We start from the raw sequence: 24,329 nt of genomic DNA on the forward strand, positions 1-24,329 counted from the left end.
TTTAGGTTAATCATTTAATGCACCTCTCAGAAAACGTACAAATAACAATCATTTTAGATGTTTAATTACTAGAATATTGGGATCACTAGACAATGGATTAATGAAGGCTAGGCTACTTTCTGAAAACTTCCCACTCATTTAGACAGCATGGGTCACATATGGAACTGTGCTGACCAGGGCCGCCTTAACCTAATGTGAGGCCCTGGGGCTGAGAGGTTTTGTAGGCCCCCCATACCCTCGATTTATAGTTTTTTTAAGTGTAATATCTAGGTAATCTACATTACAAAATGCATTAGTTTCTTTCGAGACATACAACAGTGAGTTTTCCCTCGTTGACCCAGAAAACACCATAATATCATTATTAACATATCACTGAGCCTACTTGAGCATAAACACAAGACACTTTATTTAACAACCACACACAGCAACATGTGGTGATAATAAAACCAAAATGTGTGAAAGTATATATGTTTATAAGCTTTATGTTTATATAGTTTTTGGAATATACAAATTTGCAGAAAATTCATTGTCACTCACTAACCAAATGCTCAGCACAGTTTTAAGCATATAATAAGTTAAAGTTAGTTTTAAAGTGAAAATGCATTAATGATAACAAAAGATAAGTCTTTATAGACAAAATCTTATTTTTTAATCAGTTATTTATTTTGTAGGCTATTGAAGATATAGTATGCATTGTATTTAGTATTTATGCATACATAAGCATAACAAGCATGAATATGCACAAAACATACCTGTATAAGATCTTTAGATAAGGAGATTATAAATATGAATGGTGCTATTTGGGGATGATAATTTGAGATGGTCTTGTCGCTCTTTACTTTCTAGACTTGCACCTTTACCGTTGCATCTCTGTCGTTTTTCTAATCTAAACCAACAGATGTGTGTACTGTGAGCTAACGTCGCGTCAAACTGCATCACTCCAGCTGCGCACACGTCACTGATATAAACGCGAGTAAACTATAACAACTAACAGCATTATGTGCGGGAACTCTTTTCTTTATTTAGCGGCAACGTTTCTTGCGCACGCTTGGAGAGACTTCTGCATGCCAGAGACTCAGCTGCACGTCACGAGCACAGAGAGAGCGAGCACGCGCGCGAAAGAGAGAGAGAGCGAGCACGCGCGCGAAAGAGAGAGAGACCTGCACCTCACTGGTGCTTATTATGAAATTTCAGAAATGACTCTTTCATTTGTTGGTGGATTATTTCCCGTTTCTCTGTCACACTCAGTCTAACATGCAGGAAGGTCAAGTTGACAACGCACACTTAATTACATTACGCGGAATAGAAAAATCTGTTACGTCTGATATTTTATTTTACGGTAAGTTACAACGGACCAATCAGCAGACATGTAACGTGCAATTAGAGTGACTGACAGAAAACCTGACAAGTTACAAAACAAAATGACATTTTCAGCTCATCATGAACGCGAACATGGGAGGCCCTTGAACTTCGGAGGCCCCTGGGCTTCAGCCCAGGTAAGCCCGTGCATTAAGGCGGCCTTGGTGCTGACAGACACATTAAATGCTTAAAGGTGATGTACAGTATTGTCCGCGCTCAAGTGTGTTATTTTAACGCTTTATTACAATGATGCATAGCACATAGGCACAAGCTGTATAGGGTTTTGAAAATGAGAAGTTTGTTTTCCATGTGTATTAGTAACAAGAATCAAGTTATTTGTCTTTTTGAGAACATTTTGCATTTTAGTTTTGAAAGATTTTTTTATAGATTCTTACACTTATATTAAAGTTATAATTATAATAAAAAGCAAAAATGCATTTAAATTGTAATTTTCATGTATGACAAACTTCCGGTTTAAGCCCCACCCACTTCTGGTTCCATCCGAATACAAATACAGACACAAATAATTTTGAGATTGTTACAGATACAGATACAAATACTGACTCCACTGCACTGAAAAAAAATGATTCATTGAATTTAATCAATTTTTTTAAGGTAAGTGGTTGCAATCAATTTATTTAAGCTACATTTAAACTAAAAAGATTAGTAACGTAAAACAAAATATAAAACTTTTGTTTAAATGTAGCTTAAATAAATTGATTGCAACCACTTACCTAAAAAATTGATAAAATTTAATGAATCATTTTTTTCAGTGTGTACACCCCCAATGTGTACGATTAATGTAATTATTTTTTAACAAATTTGACTGTCTAAGTACTAGCAGAAATCTCCACTTCTAAAAAAATGTCCAGTCTCTCTTCACTGTCCTTTTTGAAAAAAATAAAGGGCTTAAAATATTGGTCAGTATCCTAATTTATTCAGTAAACCTCCGTTAACCAGGTAAAAAGCTCTTGCACCTTAATGCGCACTCGCCTCTCTTCACCCAAATCATCTTGCATGCACATACAGACTGAAAAAATGATTCATTGAATTTAATCAATTTTTTTACGGTAAGTGGTTGCAATCAATTTATTTAAGCTACATTTAAACAAAAAATATTCGTAAAGTAAAATAAAATATAAAACTTTTGTTTAAATGTAGCTTAAATAAATTGATTGCAACCACTTACCTTAAAGAAATTGATTAAATTCAATGAATCATTTTTTTCAGTGCATGCTGAGAGCATTCAGTTAATATCATTATCATGTTTCGACAGAGGTGGTGTTTAGCAGCTTTTGCATCTGAGCTCCTCATATTGTGTAAATGTCAGACTCACACACAGATGAAGAGGGCAGTGAATAAAACTCAGAGCAGGAATAACTGTCAGTGTTTCCTCTGGATGACACAAATATGCTTTGCTCATATCTTAAAAATCGTCCATTCTTGTACCAGCTGTAATTATATTTATATGTCAGAAGGCAGGAGTTATCACAGCTCAGTTTTACTCGCTGTCCTGTAGATTCAGGATTCATCTTCACCTGTAAACCTAAATAATCAAAACCTTACATTAGATGAGAAATGAAAAGAGTTTAACTGGACTGATGAAAAGGTAAATGTACCTGTGACTGTTAGATTGACTGTGACTGAGCTGAGATGTTTAACTCCATCCTTCATAATGATCATGAGCTGATATTCTCCACTGTCTCTCTCTATCAGATCAAATATTATGAGTAGTGAGTTATCTTCTCTGATCCACTGATTCACTCGTCCTGAGTAATCTGAATCTAAAGTCAAATCTTCAGGTTCATCTTTGTTTCTCCAGTTTGTTCTCTGTTTTTGACTGAACCAGAACCCAGTTTTGATGTTGGTGTTTGAGTAAGAGCACTTTACTATGACCCCTGTCCCCATCACAGCACAAATATTTAGGTCCTCACAGGTTACAGTAAACCTATCCAATGTTAGGGACCCTGAAGAAGAAATGGTTACATTATTAATATTTCAAGAATTTGGTTCTAAAATGCAATAAACGGCATTAAAAAAAACAGTTACCGCCATATCAGTATTGTATCAGGTCAGTATTAAAAAGTAAATTCTTCATTTACACAAAATCCGATATCCACCTTGTTATTCTGTCATCTTTTCTCCCTTTTTTTCAAACCTCAACAAACTTCAATCCTCCTTCTCTGCAGAACGCAATAAATCCGTTCAACAAATCACAGCACACTATTCCATGCATTGTAAACAACAATGGCAGCGTGTCGAATACACACAGAATCCCAATTTTCATCATCTACTTTGTGTTTCGTGATTGTCACACCAGGAAGCAGGCAGCAGGTAAGATTATTATAGTTTTTTTTAAAGTAAGGAATAATCCACGGCTAGCCATGCATTAAAGACTTTTAATGCACGGCATAGAGACGAAAAACCACCCAATGCAAAGCGCTTATACCACAGTTATTTGCCAAGTTAAAAACAAGTTAAAGCTGTAACTGATGTTTACAGTGTAATTTCTTAACAGACGGGTAAAAATGATGGTTATTTTCTTAAGTTACGGCACGTTAGTTTAAGCACTCCGTACGCTTAACACAATACAAAAAAATCACCTATGATAAATATACAATAAAAAATATATACAAATACAACAAATATACTTCAAAACTCCTTAAAAATTGAAATACAACATGTCATACAAAACCTCACAAAAACTCCTTTCACTGACCACATTTTGGCAAACCTTTGAATATCATTAATCAATTTAAAATATGTATATTCAATTTTAAAGTAACACCATGTAATTTTTCAACCTTCATAATAAATTTTCAAGACCCTTGTGATAGTACATCGACTTTAAATAGGTTGAATGACATGTCTACCATAGCCTGACGGGGTCTGTATCACTTTTACTCGTATTTTAAAACTTAGGGTTTCTGGTAGTAACCAGAGCACAAAAAAACTACAAAATTCGACTGCTTTACGGCATACGTCACTTCACACAATTTGTTTTTAACGTGAATTTTGCTGGAGGCTACTTAAGGAGTGTAGAGAGCAACTTCTATTATATGACTCTGTGGCACCGTCTTTAGTGTCACGGACCTATGACACGGGCGACCTGGGTTCGATTCCCCTTTAAGGCAATTTTTTAATATAAACTCTTGATTCATACATAAATACGATGTTCTTTATAAATGACGGTGATTATCTTGCATATAGTTCCCTGTATTCAGATGCGGTGTTCACGTATTTACCTTTCTTTTACTGTGTCTATGATATTTACATTACAATCCAGGATGCTACAGCAGTCAAACTTGCTCAAACTCACACAGTGTAAAACCAAACCCTATTCATTCACCAATCAGATCCGAGCGTTTCTCTCTTCTCTCTTCCTCATTTGCTGCGTTCCGCTGTCACTCGCGTGACGTATTACAAAGCGGCAGACTTTAGGTCTGCTTGGACCACATCGGTTTACTTGGATTTGGAGCGACAATTTTCACACAAAAACGAGCGCCATTGCGGAAAATCCTGGTGGCGAGGGAGAGAGAGACGATGCAAGAATATTTGTTTGGAAAAAGGCAAGGATATACTTCTGGTCGTCTCTCAATTGGAAGGCTGCAGCCTCCGGAGGTCAAATATGCAGGCGGCATACGTCATCAAGCCTGCTTTATTAAGGTAAACTGAGCATTACATTCGCAAGTCATAAGCATACTGCAACAATTTACGATTAACTAAGTATAATAGTCAACTTTGTAATTGTTAATATTGTGAAATAAGACAGTCTTGATGACGTATACAGCTTAGAAATACGACATCCGGAGGCTGTAACCTTTAGATTGAGGAATGGCTTCTGCCACGACGAGTTCCTCATCAGAAAGTTGTAACATGACTGCGTTTCTCCCTGTTGTCTCAAAATGTTGATCGTTTAGCGTTTTAAATGTTTAGTTTTTAGTTTAGTTTTAAGGTTGGCCAGTTCCTTTGGCCAGTTCCTTTCCTTGGCGCTTGTGGGTTCTAGGGGCGCTAGAAGTGAAAAATACATGTCTAGCACCCCCTAGTGGCCAAAAAGTTCCATGGTGTGCCTTTAATTCTAGCAGTCACCATGCCTTTAAAATCATTTTCTGCATTTACTTTACTTATACCCAATAATTATTTTTTTCGAGTCTTCCAAATTGCCATTTTGGACATACCCAACAAAAAATTGAATATTCTTCTTCTCTCATGAGATGTATATTTTGGACCTCTTATAAAATACTCATAAGACAAATCTTCACCAAAACCTTCAAATAAGCTTTTAAAAATAATAAAAGGACTATCTAACCTCACACAATTAATAAATAAGTGATCAATTGTCTCTTCAATTGCACAAAAAGGACATTCCCTTCCCACTGCTGGATTCAGGTGTGCCACGTGTCTGTTTGTAGCTATAGCACCATGAATAATAAGCAGACTGTAGGTCTGCTGTACGTTTCTCAGTAGGAGGTTTGTAAAAGACCTCCAGGATCCTTTAAAGTCTCGTCCAAACACTTCTATCCACCTCCATGCTCATACTTGCAACTCAGTCCCCCTCCAACCTTGAGCATTACTGAAACCCCTCTACACAATAATTTGAAGAGAGTAAAGTTTCCCCAAACCCAAATGCTTTCAAAACATTTAAAAGGTATTCATGCCCCACATGATCATGATCCATTTTTGTATGTCCTGGAACACAGTATGTTTGTTTATTCCTTACAATAATGTTTAAAAATGTTTTTAATCTATTGGCTAAACATTCAGACAATATTTTGTAATCTTGGAACATTAAAGAGACAGGGCACCAATTTCTCAACAACCCTAAATCACCAGACTTAGGCAAAAGTGATAGTACTGCCCTTTGACAACTGCTGGGTAAAATACCCTTTTCAAAACATTCACAAATTGCATTGTAAAAGTCAACTCCTAAAATGTCCCAAAATTATTTATAAAATTCAGCAAGCAGACCATCTATTCCTGGGGATACATTTTTTTTTCACAAAATAACTTATCCTGTACCAGTTTGACATTAAGATGCCAATAAGATTTTAAATGTGACATATTTTTAGTATTAAAATCAATAGTTACTATGATATGTGATGATCTGAAAACCCACAAGGAAATATACCATTATTCATAACTCTATTATTCACTGATTTATTTACATATATTCTATTCAGTCGTGCTCCCTTCACAATAGAATCCAAAATTTGAACCCATGCATATTGTTTTGTTAACTGATTCTTATTTCTCCACACATCAATCAGTTCTAATTCTTGAGCATATTACTAGACTGTAAGTGAGGTTCTTGCCCATTTCTATCCAAAACAAAATCAGTAGTACAATTCCAATCTCCTACTGTTATGAACGACACAACTCAAGGATCCCAATGCAGAAGGTTTTTTAATGAAACAGTATCAGTGGGTATGTATAATGAAAAAAACAGTCAATGTCTTCATGTATAGTATGTGTGTGTGTGTGTGTAACGGCAAAACACTCTAAGTGGGAAACACAGCAGGACATCCACTTTCAGTAAACACTTGATATAATCCTCACAGGGCTCAGGGAGAGATTCCTGGCGGGACAATGAGAGAGAGAGAGGGGGTCAGATACTTCAGCTGAGTCTGTGCTGGACAGCGCACTGTAGCAGTCCGAGTAACGCGCAGAATTACGCGCCCGAGAGCGCACTGCGACTGGACAGCGCAAGATGGAAACCAGCGCTCGAAGAATCCACAGACTGAGTTCACAGAGTGATGACGATGACACACCAAACGGAAGAGGTAGACGGCAGGATGGGGAGATCTGAAGAGGCAAAGGCAGCAGAGAGCTCGGTGAATAATCCAATAAACGAGAAACTAACACTAGACACAACAAGACTGGAACTAGACTAGCTAGCGGGCAGGTACATACAAAGACGAACTTGCAAAGAACAAAGGAAACGAGGGGAATTTAAATCAAACCGGATTGGACAATAATGAGAATCAGGTGCGGGTCGCAGGTGAGAGAAGTCAGAGGTAATGAGATCACCAGGTGGAAGACGCGCACGTGTGGAGCTGTCAAAACAAAAACACAACACATAGTGAAACAAAGACAAAGCAGCCAATAAGACCGAAATCATAACAGGACTCCCCCCCCACGACCGCCACCGGGCGGTCCATGAGGAGGCTCACCCCGTCGCCGGCGGAGATCCTCTATCAGCCCAGGGTCCAGAATGTCCCGGGCCGGTACCCAACACCTCTCCTCCGGACCATATCCTTCCCAGTCAACGAGATATTGAAATCCCCTACCCCGGCGACGCACATCCAGTAAAGATTTAACTGAATACACAGGGGCACCATCTATAAGCTGAGGGGTGGGAGGGGTGGGGGCAGAGGGAACAGGATTAAGGTGGGAAAAATACACAGGCTTCAGTTTAGACACATGAAAAACTGGGTGAACCCGACCGAGTGCTGGGGGCAATCTGAGCCTGACCGTCACGGGATTAATAACCTTAACAATGCTGTATGGCCCAAGGAATCGTGGAGCCAGCTTGCGAGAAGGCTCACGGAGAGGTAAATCCTTGGACGAAAGCCATACTTTCTGCCCACAGATAAAGCGGGGCGCGGTTCTACGGTGACGATCGGCCGCGGCTTTGGTTCGTCTGGAAACCTGACGTAATGTAAATCTAGCCTTTCTCCAGGTGCGTTTGCAACGACGGACAAAAGCTAGTGCAGACGGAACCACCGCATCAGGTTCTTGTGACGGGAATAAAGGGGGCTGAAACCCCATGGACGCCTCAAAAGGGGACATGTTAAGGGAAGAAACAGGGAGAGAATTATGGGCGTATTCAACCCAGGGTAACTGTTGGCACCAGGAGCTCGGATATTGCGATGTCAGACAGCGGAGAGCTCTACCTAAATCTTGGTTAGCCCGTTCACATTGGCCGTTGGTCTGAGGATGATACCCTGAAGACAAGCTAGCTGTGGAGCCTATTTGTCTACAAAATTCCTGCCAGAAACGAGAAATAAACTGAGGACCCCTATCTGAAACAACGTCTGTGGGCAGACCATGTAAGCGAAAGACGTGTTCGATCATTACCTGGGCAGTTTCCTTGGCAGTGGGTAATTTGGGCAAAGGGACAAAATGAACCGCCTTAGAGAAGTGGTCCACAATGGTCAAAACAACAGTGTTTCCCTTAGAACTAGGCAAATTGGTTACAAAATCAATGGCGATATGTGACCAAGGACGAGAGGGGATGGGTAACGGTTTAAGCAGACCAATAGGGGCTTGATGAGAGGCCTTATTGCGGGCACAAACCTGACAGGCTAACACAAACTGTCTGACATCGGGACCCATAGAGGGCCACCAGAAACGCTGACGTACGGTAGCCAGCGTTCTCCGAACCCCCGGATGGCAAACAAACTTGGACTCGTGACCCCACCTGATGACCTCGGAGCGAAGCGCATTCGGCACCCACAATCGACCCGCTGGGCACCCCTCTGGCACTTCCCCCTCCCGGCCGGCCCGTCTCACCCGTTGTTCTATTCCCCAGCGCAGGGCACCCACCACCCGCCCCTCAGGGAGGATGGTTTCGTCCCCATCAGAACCGGGACTTTCGAACAAACGAGAGAGAGCGTCGGGCTTGGTATTCTTAGAACCGGGCCGGTACGAGAGGGTGAAGTTAAATCTGTCAAAGAAGAGTGCCCAACGAGCCTGACGAGAAGATAACCTCCTGGCTGAACGGATGTATTCGAGATTTTTATGATCCGTCCAGACCAGGAAGGGCTCCGAGGTCCCCTCCAACCAGTGACGCCACTCACCCAAAGCTAGTCTGACCGCCAGCAGCTCCCGATTACCTATGTCATAATTTCGCTCTGCTGGGTTTAACCGATGGGAGAAAAAGGCACAGGGATGCACCTTGCCATCCTTAACAGACCGCTGAGACAAAACGGCGCCTACCCCGACATCCGAAGCATCCACCTCCACAATAAATTGAGCAGCCGGATCTGGAATAGAGAGAACAGGAGCAGAGATAAACCGGGACTTTAAATTATCAAAGGCCTCCTGAGCACTAGAATTCCAGACAAACCTCTCCTTAGTGGATGTGAGAGCAGTAAGAGGCTGAGCAACCTGACCATAATTTCTGATAAATCGACGGTAAAAATTGGCGAAACCCAGAAACCTTAATAAATCCTTACGGGACTCGGGGACTGGCCATTCGGCTACCGCTTTGATCTTGGCTGGATCAGGACGGATCTCACCTGGGGCGACAACAAAACCCAAGAACGAAACTGACTTACGATGGAATTCGCACTTCTCCGCCTTAACATACAACTTATTCTCTAACAACCGGCGTAAGACTCGGCGGACATGCTGAGTGTGTTCCTGCATAGAGGGGGAAAAGATGAGAATATCATCTATGTACACAAAGACAAACTTGTTAATCATGTCTCTCAGCACATCATTGACCAGAGTTTGGAAGACTGAGGGAGCGTTACAAAGCCCGAAAGGCAAAACGCAGTACTCAAAGTGTCCAGTAGGGGTATTAAATGCTGTCTTCCACTCATCTCCCTCTCTTATACGCACCAGATGATAGGCATTGCGTAAATCTAGCTTAGTAAAGACCTGCGCTCCCTGCAAAAGCTCAAACGCAGTAGACATTAAAGGAAGGGGGTACCTATTCTTAACAGTAATGTCATTCAATCCCCTATAATCAATACAAGGACGCAGGGAGCCGTCTTTCTTTTCAACAAAGAAAAACCCCGCCCCTGCGGGCGAGGTGGAGGGACGGATGAGACCGGCACGCAGGGCATCATTAATATACTGGTCCATAGCCTCTCTCTCAGGACTCGACAAAGAGTAAAGTCTACCCTTAGGCGGAGAAGTGCCGGGGAGGAGATCAATAGCGCAATCATATGGCCGGTGAGGAGGAAGGGAGGTGGCCCGGGCTTTACTAAACACCTGAGCGATATCCGCATACTCCGCCGGGACCCCGGTCAAATCGACTGCCGGAACCTGAGGAAGAGAAAGAACAGAACCAGAAACAGCAGAACCAAGACATGACACATGACAAGACTGAGACCAAGACAAGATAATACTATGCTGCCAATCAACGTGAGGATTGTGTTGCGCTAACCATCCATGCCCTAAAATAATAGGAGATAGAGATGCATGAAGGATATGCAACACAATCTCCTCACGATGATTACCAGACACAGAGAGACTCACAGGAGAAGTGCAGTGTGTAATTCGCGCCATCTGCTGCCCCTTAAGGGACCAGACATCCAAAGGGGATTGGAGAGGGACAACCGGGATACCCCAGGCGCGAACCAGCGCTTCATCAATGAAGTTGCCCTCTGCGCCAGAGTCGAGAAGGGCAGTGGATGGATAGTCCCGCCCGGCGAAGGACAACATGACGGGGAGTTGGGTACTGGAAACTGGGGAGAGTTTAGAAGAAGTGGCGCCCACCAGGACTCCCGTATTCACTGATGGGCGGCGGCTTTTAACGGGCAAGTCTTGGCGAAATGTCCGGGCTTTCCACAATAGAGACAGAGGGCATTCTGTAACCGCCTCTCTCTCTCTCTCTGTGACAGGCGCATGCGCCCCAGTTGCATAGGTTCCGACTCGGCTGGGGGTGACACAGGGGCCAAGGAAGAAATGGAAGTCTCATCCACAAACACACGTTGACGCAGAGAACGGCGCTGACTGCGAAGCATCCTCCGAGCTTCGATCCGAAGAGCAAGATCAATGATGGCATCCAGAGTGGGGGGAAGATCGTGAACAGCGATCTCATCCTGAAGACCGTCTGTCAACCCCTCGACAAACTGCGCTCGAAGAGCCGCTTCGTTCCAGTGGCAGGCAGCCGCTAAGGTCTTGAACTTGATGGCGTACTCGATGACAGAGTGTTTTCCTTGGACCAAATGTGCCAACCGAGCCGCAGCGGCGTCCCCGCGAACGGAGCGATCAAAAAGTTTCTCCATCTCCTCGCGAAATTCATCAAAGGATCGGCAGCAAGGATCGCCGGCATCCCACACAGCTGTAGCCCACTCACGAGCCTTGCCAGTCAGCAGGGTAATGACATATGCAACCCGGGTGCGCTCAGAAGCATAACGACGTGGCTGGAGGGCAAAGATTAAGGAACATTGTGATAAAAACGCTCGACAGGAGGCAGGATCGCCATCATATGGTGGTGGGGCTGAGGCATGGGGCTCCGTCTCATGCTGCTGACTAGTTTGCGAGGTGTTCTGCCGCACTTGGTCAAGGCGAGAGGAAAGGTCGGACATGCGTGTGGATAAATCCTCGACCTCCTGTGTCGTGGTGGTGAGACGGGCCGAGTGTTGGCCTAACCATGAGCCCTGCTGGGCGAGAGCAGATCGGAGGGCATCAACCTCCGCGGGATCCATAATTTGGCAAGTTCGTCCTGTTATGAACGACACAACTCAAGGATCCCAATGCAGAGGGTTTTTTAATGAAACAGTATCAGTGGGTATGTAAAATGAAAAAAACAGTCAATGTCTTCATGTATAGTATGTGTGTGTGTGTGTGTAACGGCAAAAAACTCTAAGTGGGAAACACAGCAGGACATCCACTTTCAGTAAACACTTGATATAATCCTCACAGGGCTCAGGGAGAGATTCCTGGCGGGACAATGAGAGAGAGAGAGGCGGTCAGATACTTCAGCTGAGTCTGTGCTGGACAGCGCACTGTAGCAGTCCGAGTAACGCGCAGAATTACGCGCCCGAGAGCGCACTGCGACTGGACAGCGCAAGATGGAAACCAGCGCTCGAAGAATCCACAGACTGAGTTCACAGAGTGATGACGATGACACACCAAACGGAAGAGGTAGACGGCAGGATGGGGAGATCTGAAGAGGCAAAGGCAGCAGAGAGCTCGGTGAATAATCCAATAAACGAGAAACTAACACTAGACACAACAAGACTGGAACTAGACTAGCTAGCGGGCAGGTACATACAAAGACGAACTTGCAAAGAACAAAGGAAACGAGGGGAATTTAAATCAAACCGGATTGGACAATAATGAGAATCAGGTGCGGGTCGCAGGTGAGAGAAGTCAGAGGTAATGAGATCACCAGGTGGAAGACGCGCACGTGTGGAGCTGTCAAAACAAAAACACAACACATAGTGAAACAAAGACAAAGCAACCAATAAGACCGAAATCATAACACCTACCTTATTATACACATTTTCCCATTATCATATTTTCTTATTGCACTGCTTAACTTTTCAAATAGTTCTACTCATTATTTCTAGTTCCATGACTCGGGATACATTCACCTTCCCATCATCTAAACAGTTCAATTTCATTTTGATTGTCTGAATGCGTTTCCTGTAAAAACATAACATTGATATCTTTCAGATGAACATATTCTGATATCACTGCTCTCTTATTTCTATCTCTCCCCCCAATAATGTTTAAATATCCTATTCTCAACATATCCACTGTCATGGTCTTGTCAGACATCTGTGCTAGAGTAAGGTCTGAGTGCATCTGACAGGACCATGGCAGTATTATGTTCTGTGTGGGGGACATGTGGAGTCATATTATGTGTGTGGCTTCCACATGTTCCCAGTGTCTTGTCGCTGTCGTGATCTTGCCAGACCTATAGGTTCAGGTCTATGTTCTGAGGGCAAGGTCATGGCAGCATTGTGGTCTGTGTGGGAACACGTGTTTTTCACATTATGTATCTGTGTCACGTGTTCCCAGTGTCTCGTCACTTTTACCCTGCTCCCTTATGTACTCGTGTCTTACATAATTAATTATGTTCACCTGTTCCCCATTGATGTGGTGTCTTTATAATGCCCTCTCATTCTCTGTCGTGTGCGCGTGCGTTGTCGAAGTCAGTGTGCATGTTTCCTGTATGTACTGATCTGTTCCCGTTGTTCCTGTTTAAGTTTGTGTTCATCACAGTGTTTAGTTTATCCTCCGTTTTACCCCCACGCGGGTGTTTCTGTTCTGTTTTAAATAAATTATCTGGTCTGCGTTTGGGTTCTTCTTTAGTTTTCCTTTTTCGGTGTTAAACACACCGTGACATCCACAAAAATATATAAAGAAAGGAGTGAAAGAGACAGAAAAACAGAAAAACTACGCAAAGACACCCTTAATGTGTATCTCATTTGGCAAAATCAATTTGATTTACTTTTACCTGGACGTTTTCCCCTTTCTAAGTTTAGTGAGAAACTTCTTTAAATTCAGAGGTGTAAAGTACTTGAGTAAATGTACTTCGTTACTGTACTTAAGTATTTTTTGGGCTACTTTGTACTTGTACTGAGTATCAAAAATATAGGCAACTTTTACTCTCTACTCAATTACATTTTTGATTGGGTATTTGTACTCTTTACTCCACTACATTTGAAATGACACTTAACGTTACTCGCTACATTGTTTATTCGTCAAATAAAAACGAAACGAAAGTGTCAGAGAGTGATGATGGATAGAATGGATAGAATCTGTGGTCACGAGGTTACACGCACACACACAACTGAGGGAATTCATTTGGCGCTGCGCAGAGCAATCGTATGAAATCAAAGTACTGCGAGAGCGAATCAAATGCATATGGAGAAGTCTGTCTCGCGGTACTTTGATGTCAAACGCTGAATGGCTTGCGTTGAGCCACCGTAGCGGGACATCTGCGTGCTGCGTATGTCATAAACTGTAGAGAACAGTTCGCGTCTGGTCTGAGAGAAGAGATAAAGAGCAAACATATGGATGCATATCACATTTGCTTCAGTCAAGGGACCCTTTGTTAAACATGTGATGCTACAATCAAAACAAAAGTGAAGCGCGATCGCAGGATCGGGTCATCCCGCAAATCAAAGGCAAGCACAAATGTTTATATACTCTGATGCTATTTTATCAGCTAACCTGAGCTGGTAAGTTACATAACTTGATATGACTTACTATATAAGCCAGCGAGGTCCTGTACTGATTGCCCGAGTAACTTAAGTACATTATAAGATTGATAATAAGTGTACAATTTCACTGTCCTCACATTTAATCAAGTAACTATTATGCTGTAATGTATTTACTGTAAAGAGGGATGCATGACGGAAGAAATGTAGTGCACCTAATGTGAGATAGTGGTGTTACGTACTACATGTGTTTACAATTAATCTTTCAAATGAACAACTTCACGTTTTTAATATGCATTATCATATTTTTGTTAGTGTAATTTTAGTTTACTGGAATTTTTTAAATATTAAAATTATATATTTTTTAGGATAGGCCTATATAAGAATATTTGGTAACACTTTACAATAAGGTTCATTAGTTAACAGTAGTTAATGTATTAACCAACTTGAACAAACCATGAGCAATACATTTGTTACATTATTTTTTCATCTTTGTTAATGTTAGTTAATAAAAATTTAAGCTTTAATTGTTTGTTCATGTTAGTTCAGAGTGCATTAACTAATGTTAACAAGATTTTAATAAAGTATTAGTAATTGTTCAAATTAACATTAACAAAGATGAATAAATGCTGTATAAGTGCAGTTCATTATTAGTTCATGTTAACTAATGTAGCTAACTAATGTTAACTAATGAACCTTATTGTAAAGTGTTACCATATATTTATATCACAAAGTTAGGCTATATATTTTTCAGCATGGCACATTCAAGTACACAATGACACTAGACTAAAGTTAAATGGGTTTAAATTAAAATTAATGTAGATTTCTAGACTAAAATCTCATGGCATTTAGTTGAATGAAATTAGACTAAAACTAAATCAATTCAGATGACAAAAATATGACTAAAACTTAATTAAATTTTAGTCAAAAGACTATGACAATGTTTAATCTGTGTTTGTTCACTCTTAAAATGAATGTGTTAAATTAACACATCTTGTGTCTAGTTAAGGACAACACATCTAGTGTGTTGTCCTTAACTTAACACATCTCTGTGTTATTTTTGGAATAACACACTTTGTGTTGTTTTAACACATCTTGTGTTGTCCATTTCATTTATTTAAGCTCACATTCTACACGAAATGACACACAATGTGTTAAAATAACACATAATGTGTTAAATAGTTTAACACAAAACAATGTGTTAAAATTAACACATCCTTTCTTAGAGTGTTCTGCCAGGTCAAAATTTTGATGTGTTTGATTTCTTTTCTATATTAGGAAGTAAAACCTCATAAATAAACGTTCTTGTTTTTCACTGACCTACAACGTCTCTTTGTGTTGAGGACTAGTGCATCTTTGAGCCAACATTCAGTACGAGTAAAAATACTTGAGTACTTTTAAATTGGGTTACTTTAATACTTTTACTCAAGTCGTATTTAAATTGGTGACTTGTAACTTGTAGTGGAGTAATTTTTACAGTAAGGAATTTGTACTTTTACTCAAGTATGGCTTTCAGCTACTCTTTACACCTCTGTTTAAATTAAATGAAACCTCTTTCGCGTGTTCAGTTTTTCTTCTCCTACCCTCTTTTGCCAATATAAAACTCAAAACTCAAATTTCTTTACATCTGGAAAGAAATTCTTCACATCAGCAGCCTTTCCAAAAGTCTCATCCAAAAACGAATTAATCTCATCCAACGAGTAAATCTAATCACAACCTATATGAGATATATCTGACAGATCTGAAGTATCAGATAGAACACCATCCTCCTCATCATCAGCCTCATTTATTTCTCCTTCACCTATTTTTTATTTTTTCCTTATGCTCACATGAATTAACCTCTCAGATACTTCTTTGAACATCTTTTCTTCCAGATTTGGTCACTACACAATCTCTGCTTATCTGACCTTCTATCCTCAAATCAACATTTGTTTCAGCCATCTGTACTACTACATCACCATCATCCATTCGTTCATTCTCAACAGATGACTCCTCGTCCTTCCTCACACTCTCAGTAAAGACCTTCTCGTCATTTCTTACTTTCTCATTACGAGCTTCTTCATCATTCTTTACATTCTCAGCATTAACCACAACAACCTGATCTTCATTTGGATCTATTTGCATGGCAGTTTCACTATCACTCGGCCCTGCCTCGGTTTTATTAGGACATGACAACCTGACGTGCCCAAAACCCCGCATTCAAAACATTGCATGTCACATTTGCCTTCATACGTGCATCGAAACGACACATTAAGATTATGTGCATTTAAAAACATAAATATGTTCCGCCTAAATGACAGCACATGTTTTAAAGCAGCGTTTTTGCAGCCAAGTGAAACTATTTTGATTCCATAAGCAAGTTTACAGAAAAAGCTTGCACTAAATATCAGCGTTAGGAATGAATGGCGGAACATTGGAAATGGTTACTTTACTTGTTGGTGTTGCTAACGGTTGAACATGAATAAAAGCTCCACTTACCGAAATCGTGCTTTCGATCAAACAATTCACTAGTTGGTCATCCTTGAAAAAAACCACCACCGCTTTGTTAATTTGAGACGCAGAAACAATGTTGTTGTGACCGACGCATTCAGCTACATCCAACAGACCATCTTCTACAGACTCCCCGGTGTGACACACCTGAAGCCGTGACGGATCGATAGAGGTGATGCCTGCATACTCACGTGCGATGCCATATCCGTCCCCGACAGGACAATACTCGACTATTACACGTAGAAAAGATCCAAGAATTTAACAGACTAAAAATAAAATTTGGTGAAATTACACACATAGAAATCCTCCCAATAGGCTCCCAAAACAATAGTTATGAAATCGTGTTTAAATTCCCCTCTCACGTTTTGATTGTGTATGTCGCTTTAGATAAAAGCATCTGCTTAAAAAAAGGTTATATATATATATAAGAAAGCGTCTGCCAAATGCATAAATATATAAAAAATTGATAATATAAAATAATAATTACTTGATTGCATGAATAATAGCTATTTTTGTTGCATCTCAATTTATATAAACTTTTATAAAGGAACAGTATTGTGACAATTAATAGCATAAACATGTAGTTTTTTTATGTTGCTTCATCACATTTTGAGGATCAGCTTTTAAACAATCATTTCAAAATGATACACAGTCATAATCAGACCTGGACATTCTCTTTTTTGTTTATACCTTTTTTTATTTCATACCTTGAATGTGTAACAGCAGGATCAGTGATGAGAGTCTGAAGTTCATGATTTCACTTTGTAGAAACTCACATATATCAGCTACAAAACAAAGATGAGTTTTATTTTTTCCTGAAAAAAAAAACATGTTTAGTTTCATTGTGATCCTCAATTTATAAATCTGTTATTATTGTTCAGATCATGACAGTAACACACAACTGTTATTACAACTAAAATCATTAAGATTGTAATATTTAGTTTAAGTTGCATATAATTAAAAGATTAAACATGAATACATTACACAGTGCAGTTCTCTGTCCATGCAGCAGTGGTTTGTTAATTTCTGTCAGATTTAGCTCCTGATAAATGATCTGATGATCTCACTTCCTGTTTGTTAAAGTTTATATAAGTTGATGTGTAAGCTCATGCACATATCTGACACTTGCTTGCAGCTTCTTTGGAATAATGTCTTAATATAGAGTCTGAAACTCTTTAAAAAATGAAGTCATTTCTTTTTCAGTAAGCAGCGGCTGACAGGAGGAGACTGACATGACACCTGACATGATTATAAAGGAGACAACATAACTTGTTATGACAACTTGACAGTACCAAGACAAAAATAACTTGTCATAAATCGGTCATAAACATGACAGAGCAAATTAATTATCAAACTTAAGAAACTAACTAGCTTTATGGGTTAACATCATGTTAAGCTGTCATGTGGTTGGATGTGACTTTGGTTGTCACGAGGCCATTATAATTGTGTCATTAATATTTTTCTAACCACTTTTTACCAGTGATACAAATTTAATGTCACTAAAATTTCATTAGGTGCCAATACTCTGTCAAGTTGTTTCATAACATTGTCATGAATATTTTTCTTGACCTCAACTACAGTGGTACAACTTGAATTTGTCATTAAAATGTCATTAAGTCTTAAAAGTATTTAAAGCTTTAAAATAATATTAATAACTACATATTTAATCATGATATTAAAGGGGCTGTGCGTAAGTTCAGAAATTTCTAACCGTTACTGACACCAGTGGACGTTATAGAAACTGCAGCCAGTCTCATGCTCGTTCTTGGTGGGCACACTCGTACGAGCACTACCACAACAACCAGAGTTGCCGTAGCAACCACAGACAGCTCACTGAGATTCACCAGCATGTTTACAAATGTAAGAAAAGTTACAGTACTGTAAGGTTATTGTTTGACAGACCATATTTTAGTAAAATGTTGCAGTGCTACTTTACATTTTCAACAGAAGTCTACTTCTAAAAGTTTTGTAATACGACACTGTAAAACACACTCCCAACACTCACAATCTTAATGCACTCGTGCTCTGAATAAAGATAATTCATATAAGAAAGTAACTTTTGAAACGGTCCTGTGCTACATTCTATCGTTAGCATTACACCACAAAGACAATAAAATAATATATTACAGATGCCCTTTAACTTTGTCTTACCTTTGCAGGGAAATAATAATAATAATAATAATTTTTATTTATATAGCGCCTTTCAACACCCAAGGTCGCTTTACAAGGTTAGTACAGGATAATCATATACAAACACGAAAGTCAACAAAATTAGCAGTCACTTACAAGAATAATGTAAAGGACAGAGAGGGGAAAAAAAGTATTATAGACTATACGCAGAGGAATAATATTCAGAGAAATAATGTGTTTTTAGGAGATTTTTGAAGGAGAGAAGGGTGTTTGCTTGACGAATATCTTGTGGAAGGGAGTTCCACAACCTAGGAGCCGCAACACAAAAAGCTCTTGCTCCCATAGTCACTAAATTGATCTTTGGAGTGACTAACAGTCCTGCACTAGAAGAGCGTAAGCAGCGAACTGGGGCATAAGGCTGGATTAAGTTGGATAAATATGTAGGGCCAAGCTTAGGAGAGCTTTGTAGGTCAGAATTAGTACCTTAAAGTTTATACGGAGGGAGACGGGAAGCCAATGAAGATGATGTAGGATTGGTGTGATATGTTCATACTTTCTGGTATGTGTAATCAGACGAGCAGCAGAGTTTTGAACATATTGTAATCTCTTGATATTTTTCGCAGAAAGGCCATAAAGTAGTGAGTTACAATAATCCAGATGGGATGTGACAAAGGCATGTATTAATGTTTCTGAATCCTGCTGACTAAGTGATGGGCGAATGTGAGATATATTACGTAGGTGAAAAAAAGCTGTCTTTACCACTTTACTAATGTGGTCATTAAATGAAAGAGTAGAATCAATGAGAACACCAAGATTGCGAACAGTCGTAGAAGGTATTATTAGGTCACCATCCAAATCTATCTGCTGACCGGAGAACCTAGAGACAACTGATTTAGAGCCAATCAGTATAATTTCAGTTTTTTTCCAAGTTAAATTTAAGGAAATTTCCTGCCAATGCTTGAGTTCCTTGATGCAGGTTGTTAATGCAGGTGGTGGAAACACTGACGTGGGAGGTATGCTGAAATAAATCTGAATGTCATCAGCATAGCAGTGAAAGTTAAACCCATATTGTTTGATAATTTGTCCAATTGGTAACATGTAAATGGTGAAGAGAAGAGGGCCCAAAACAGAGCCTTGAGGTACACTGGAACAGATAGATCTGGTGGATGACTTGTGCTTCTGGTATACAACAAATTGGTGCCTCCCAAAAGAAAGCCAGCTCGATGTCTGTTTTTCATACCCAGCGCTGACCGGAGCTCCCTCCAAGAATCAAATGCCAATCCGATGTTTACTCTTGTCTTTGCCCCGACGCCGGCCATGCTCTATTTTGGGCGCACTAGATAAGGATTTTTTTACGAGGAGTTTCCGTGAGTGTCTGGATTGTGCTGGAAGTTGGTCACTTCTTTCCGTCTACAGAGTACATTTGAAACATGCTAGCGATTGCCGCTGTTTACTAATGGGTGGCGTACGCATCTATATGGAACGCCCAAGTAGACGAGCACGCGCATGACGTCACATTTTGAATTTCGCGCCAATTCGGACCCGACTCCTCCACACACAAAAGAGCCTACAGGCTGATAGAGACAACCGTGGAGGACACTCAAGGTGTCATTCTTTTTATTAAATTATGGTTGGCTCATAAATATACAAATGAAAACTCTATCTTAAAGATTTTTTTAAGTAATAACCTACATTCAGCCCCTTTAAATTAAAATAATATTATTGAGAAGTATTTATTAGTATGGTGCTACTTCTTTATCCAGTATACTCAATATATTTGCAAATTGCAGTTTATCTTTTTGAATAAGGAGTTTATTACGTAATTCTAACTCAAATGTTATTTGTTGAATTTAATTAATATTTTTACTTACTTTAAATTGTACTGAATTGTATTTATACAAAATCCAGCCTGAAAATAGCAATAACACACTCTTATAACAGATAAACGTCTTCATAAGCTTAAAACTTTTAATAAGTGCTTTAAACTTTCCAGAGGTAACAAAATGATCAAGCTGTTGTTATATTCTGAAGATTAATTCATGATCAGAGTGCAGAATAAACAAAAGATGTTTTACTGAGTCCTGAATGAAACCTAAATACACCGAAGAGTCGACATCTAGAAGAGACAAAAAATATTTGTAAGTGAAAGAAGATTACACACACACACACACACACACACACACACACACACACACACACACACACACACACACACACACACACACACACACGCACACACACACACACACAAAGAAGTTTAACTAATATGGCTTAAATAAATAAATCAATGCTGCAGTCTCCTCAAGCTTAATGAAACCAAAATACTGTATTATAAAATATACAACAGTGATTTATAAAACATAAAGAGCTATGATACACAGTCAGTGTCTAAATTGTGAAATGCAGTGAAAGCAACATGCATGTAAATACTGTCCCCATAGTCCAAAACATTTTAAAATAAACTGAACAAATGCTTTCCTAACTACAAGATTAAAGCACAGCCCTGTAATAAAATCTTAACCTAACTAAAAACAGCATTGAGTTCAATAACAGTCTAACTTATAGTGAAGATGAAAGTAGATCACAGTATCATCTACATAAAGATGCACTATAGCAAAGTTTTTACAGGATTTATACATTGTGATGTTACAGTTGATCTGACACTGACACAAGACTGATGAATGATAAACTCAATACTTCAATGAATAATTCATCTATTTGAACATTAGATTATTTACACTGAGCTGTCATTAATATGTCACTGTATATGACATCACTGCATCACTGATGTCACTGCTGAGAGACTGTTGCTAGGTGATGATGTCATAAAGAGAGTTGTGACATCACTCCAGTAGTTCTGATGGACAGACAGCTGATCTACTCACAGACCTGCAACATCTAACAATGACAAACACACAGAAAGAGTTAATGTTATAAAATCTGACCATTAGTTTATTTAACATACAGATATACAGATTTTCTCACCTCTATTTGTTTGTAATCAGTTTTGTTTTTAGATGAGTTCAATTTATTCATGCTGATGAAAAACCTGTAGGGTCAAAATTCACACTCTTACAATCTGAATTCATATCAGAATATTCACTGTATGTTACGCAGTTTTGAGTTTTACTTGATATTTTTACTTACCAGATCCATACAGCTCCTATAATGAGAAACTGAGCCAGAAACACCAACAGAGAGACAAACACAGAGCTGTCAGTTGTATCTGAAGAAAGACACAGCCCAGAAAATTCAGAATATAACTTTAATGACTCTTATATAATTTAATCAGATGTATGATGAGATGTTGTGTTACCTCTTACAGTACAGGAATACTCTTGTAGCTCCTTATTGTTGATTGAGTCCAGGTACAGCTTGTTTAATAATGTCAATCCATCTGTTACCTGTTGTCCATTCTTATACCAGATGTAAGTATGTTTACTATCCAGAGTGCATCTGGTTGAACAGCTTAATATCACTTTTTCTCCATCTATCACAGGGTCTGGGCTGCTTCTCACCGGTGTATCTGAAATTTAATTTAACAGAGTTCACGTCAACTACTTTTCAAAGTTAGGCCTACAATTTTTGATTCAGCTCAATTTATGATGTGAACAATGGCAAGGTCATGCAGTCAAACACACATCAAATATATACTGTTGTAGTGTAGTGGCATATACGTGTAGCCTAAGTTGCTCAGTGGTTCGTTTCATGTAGTTCTGTGAACCAATCAGAGCATGTTTCACAAGGCATAAAATCCTTTGATTATAACAGAGAGTGATTGTTTTTGTATGTTTAGTGTGCTGTGCTTGTATTTGTAGAAAGGATGTATTAATTTTTCCTCATCTTTTTGTGTTAAGCTTTTAACACATTGTGTGCAATTTTTTGTTGATTTTGTGTTAAAAGTAACAGAAAATGTGTTTTTCAATAACTACACAGAGACGGGTGGATTCTGGGACAACGCATTTAGTGTGTTATCCCAGAATCAACACTAATGTATGGTTTTTAACACTTCTGTTCTAAGAGTGGAATCCTCCTTGGATGACTGATATGGCGTGAAGACTTCGTTATCCCTTTTGGTATATATCGTTGTTTTACTTGTGTTAGGTTTTTGTCCTTGTATTAAATGCGTCTCATGTTTGGCGTGTAAATGCACATCTGTGGGTTTCGGTAATCCCAAGTTATGGAACGTGGAATGTAAACCTTTTGTGATGTGACTACATTGCTGCTTTGCCTGAGCTTTATTGTCCTATTTCAATTGTGTACCTGTCAAGGGGCGACAGCATTAACCCTCCTCCGTACTGCATTTATTTAGTGGTTTTGGATGGGCTTTCGATTATGAAGGTGTAACCCATAACCCATTTGTTATCGGAATCCATCTCTGCTTAAAGTGTACGTCTGAATACAGAAACGTGTTGTTTGCCTGTATAATTAAACACCTATTTTTTTAATTTATTTCGGCATTTTGTGCTTTGCTTTTTTTATTATTTTGCTTTCTTTAAATGTTTTAAACTAATCCACATCTGTTAAGTGAGACACAGACTGTGGGGTTGATGTGTTCACAATTTGCTGTGTTGGAGATTTTTGCAGTTTTTTCACGAGTGTATTGTATTAAGTGTGTGCTGTCTCTCATTACTGATGTGATTTTGGTTTTGTGTTTGTGTAAGTCTTGCCAACATTAATACAACTTTTACTAGAATTGCTACAATAAAATCTATTTTTGGTAAATTTGTTGTTAAAGTCTGGCTCACTCTATCCATCTTTGACATTTAGACCTGTGTGCCTTGGTTAAGAGTTCCCGGTGTATCCCAGGTGGCGTAGTCGGGACGTTAGTCTTTCTGAAATGTGTAATTTCATGTGCTTCATGCCAAACTGTGATCACAGCTTAAATGGCTTTAAATAAAAGCATCTGTCAAACACACAGGTGCAGCATAAATATTTGTCTTAATTCTGAAGACCTCTATGATGTCCTCAACATCAACATAAAGTCTTAATCGACTTTGCAAGTTTGCCACAAACCACCCACTCAAACAGGAAGAGACCGTGTGACAACTCATAAAACCAGTTTATACCAGCTTCAGTTTTAATACTGGATTAGACTGGTAAGTGCTGGTTTGCTGCTAGCCTGGCTGCTTGAAGAACACAATTTACCAGCAAAATTTGGTCAAACATGCTTCCAAGCCAGTAAACTCCACCCCCTCTCGACAACCAGGTTATGTTTATTTCTCCAGACATTTTCACAGACATCTTCAACATTTCCGTAAACCAGGCTGTTGTCCTCACTTGCTTCAATGCTACCTCAATCATATCACTCCAATCCCCATCCAGCTTTATGACTACTGTCCAGTTTCTCTGACTCCTATTGTCATGAAGTGCTTCGATAGATATGAACAGCGTTATTGAACCAATCAGAAAAGAGAAAACAATGAGTCATCAGGAGCCTCATTTGACAGCCCCACCTTCCCACCTGCGCTTGCAAACTCAAATGATTGAGAGAATCGTGAC

General features: G+C 39.5%; 1 protein-coding gene across 3 annotated transcripts in view; it reads right to left on the reverse strand.

The window, feature by feature from the left end:
- LOC141363077 (sialoadhesin-like) overlaps positions 1-24,329 on the reverse strand; it is a 171,332-nt gene that overhangs the window by 52,131 nt on the left and 94,872 nt on the right. For 2 of the 3 annotated variants that reach the window (XM_073865583.1, XM_073865582.1), the window contains exon 2: positions 17,405-17,482. The exons of the other annotated variant lie outside the window; for it this stretch is intronic. In XM_073865583.1, the coding sequence (XP_073721684.1) occupies positions 17,405-17,482 (78 nt within the window). The remainder of the gene's footprint in view (positions 1-17,404; positions 17,483-24,329) is intronic. 3 annotated transcript variants of the gene reach the window in all.

The sequence above is a fragment of the Misgurnus anguillicaudatus genome, unplaced genomic scaffold (genome assembly GCF_027580225.2).
Source record: "Misgurnus anguillicaudatus unplaced genomic scaffold, ASM2758022v2 HiC_scaffold_32, whole genome shotgun sequence".
NCBI classification, from domain to species: domain Eukaryota; kingdom Metazoa; phylum Chordata; class Actinopteri; order Cypriniformes; family Cobitidae; genus Misgurnus; species Misgurnus anguillicaudatus.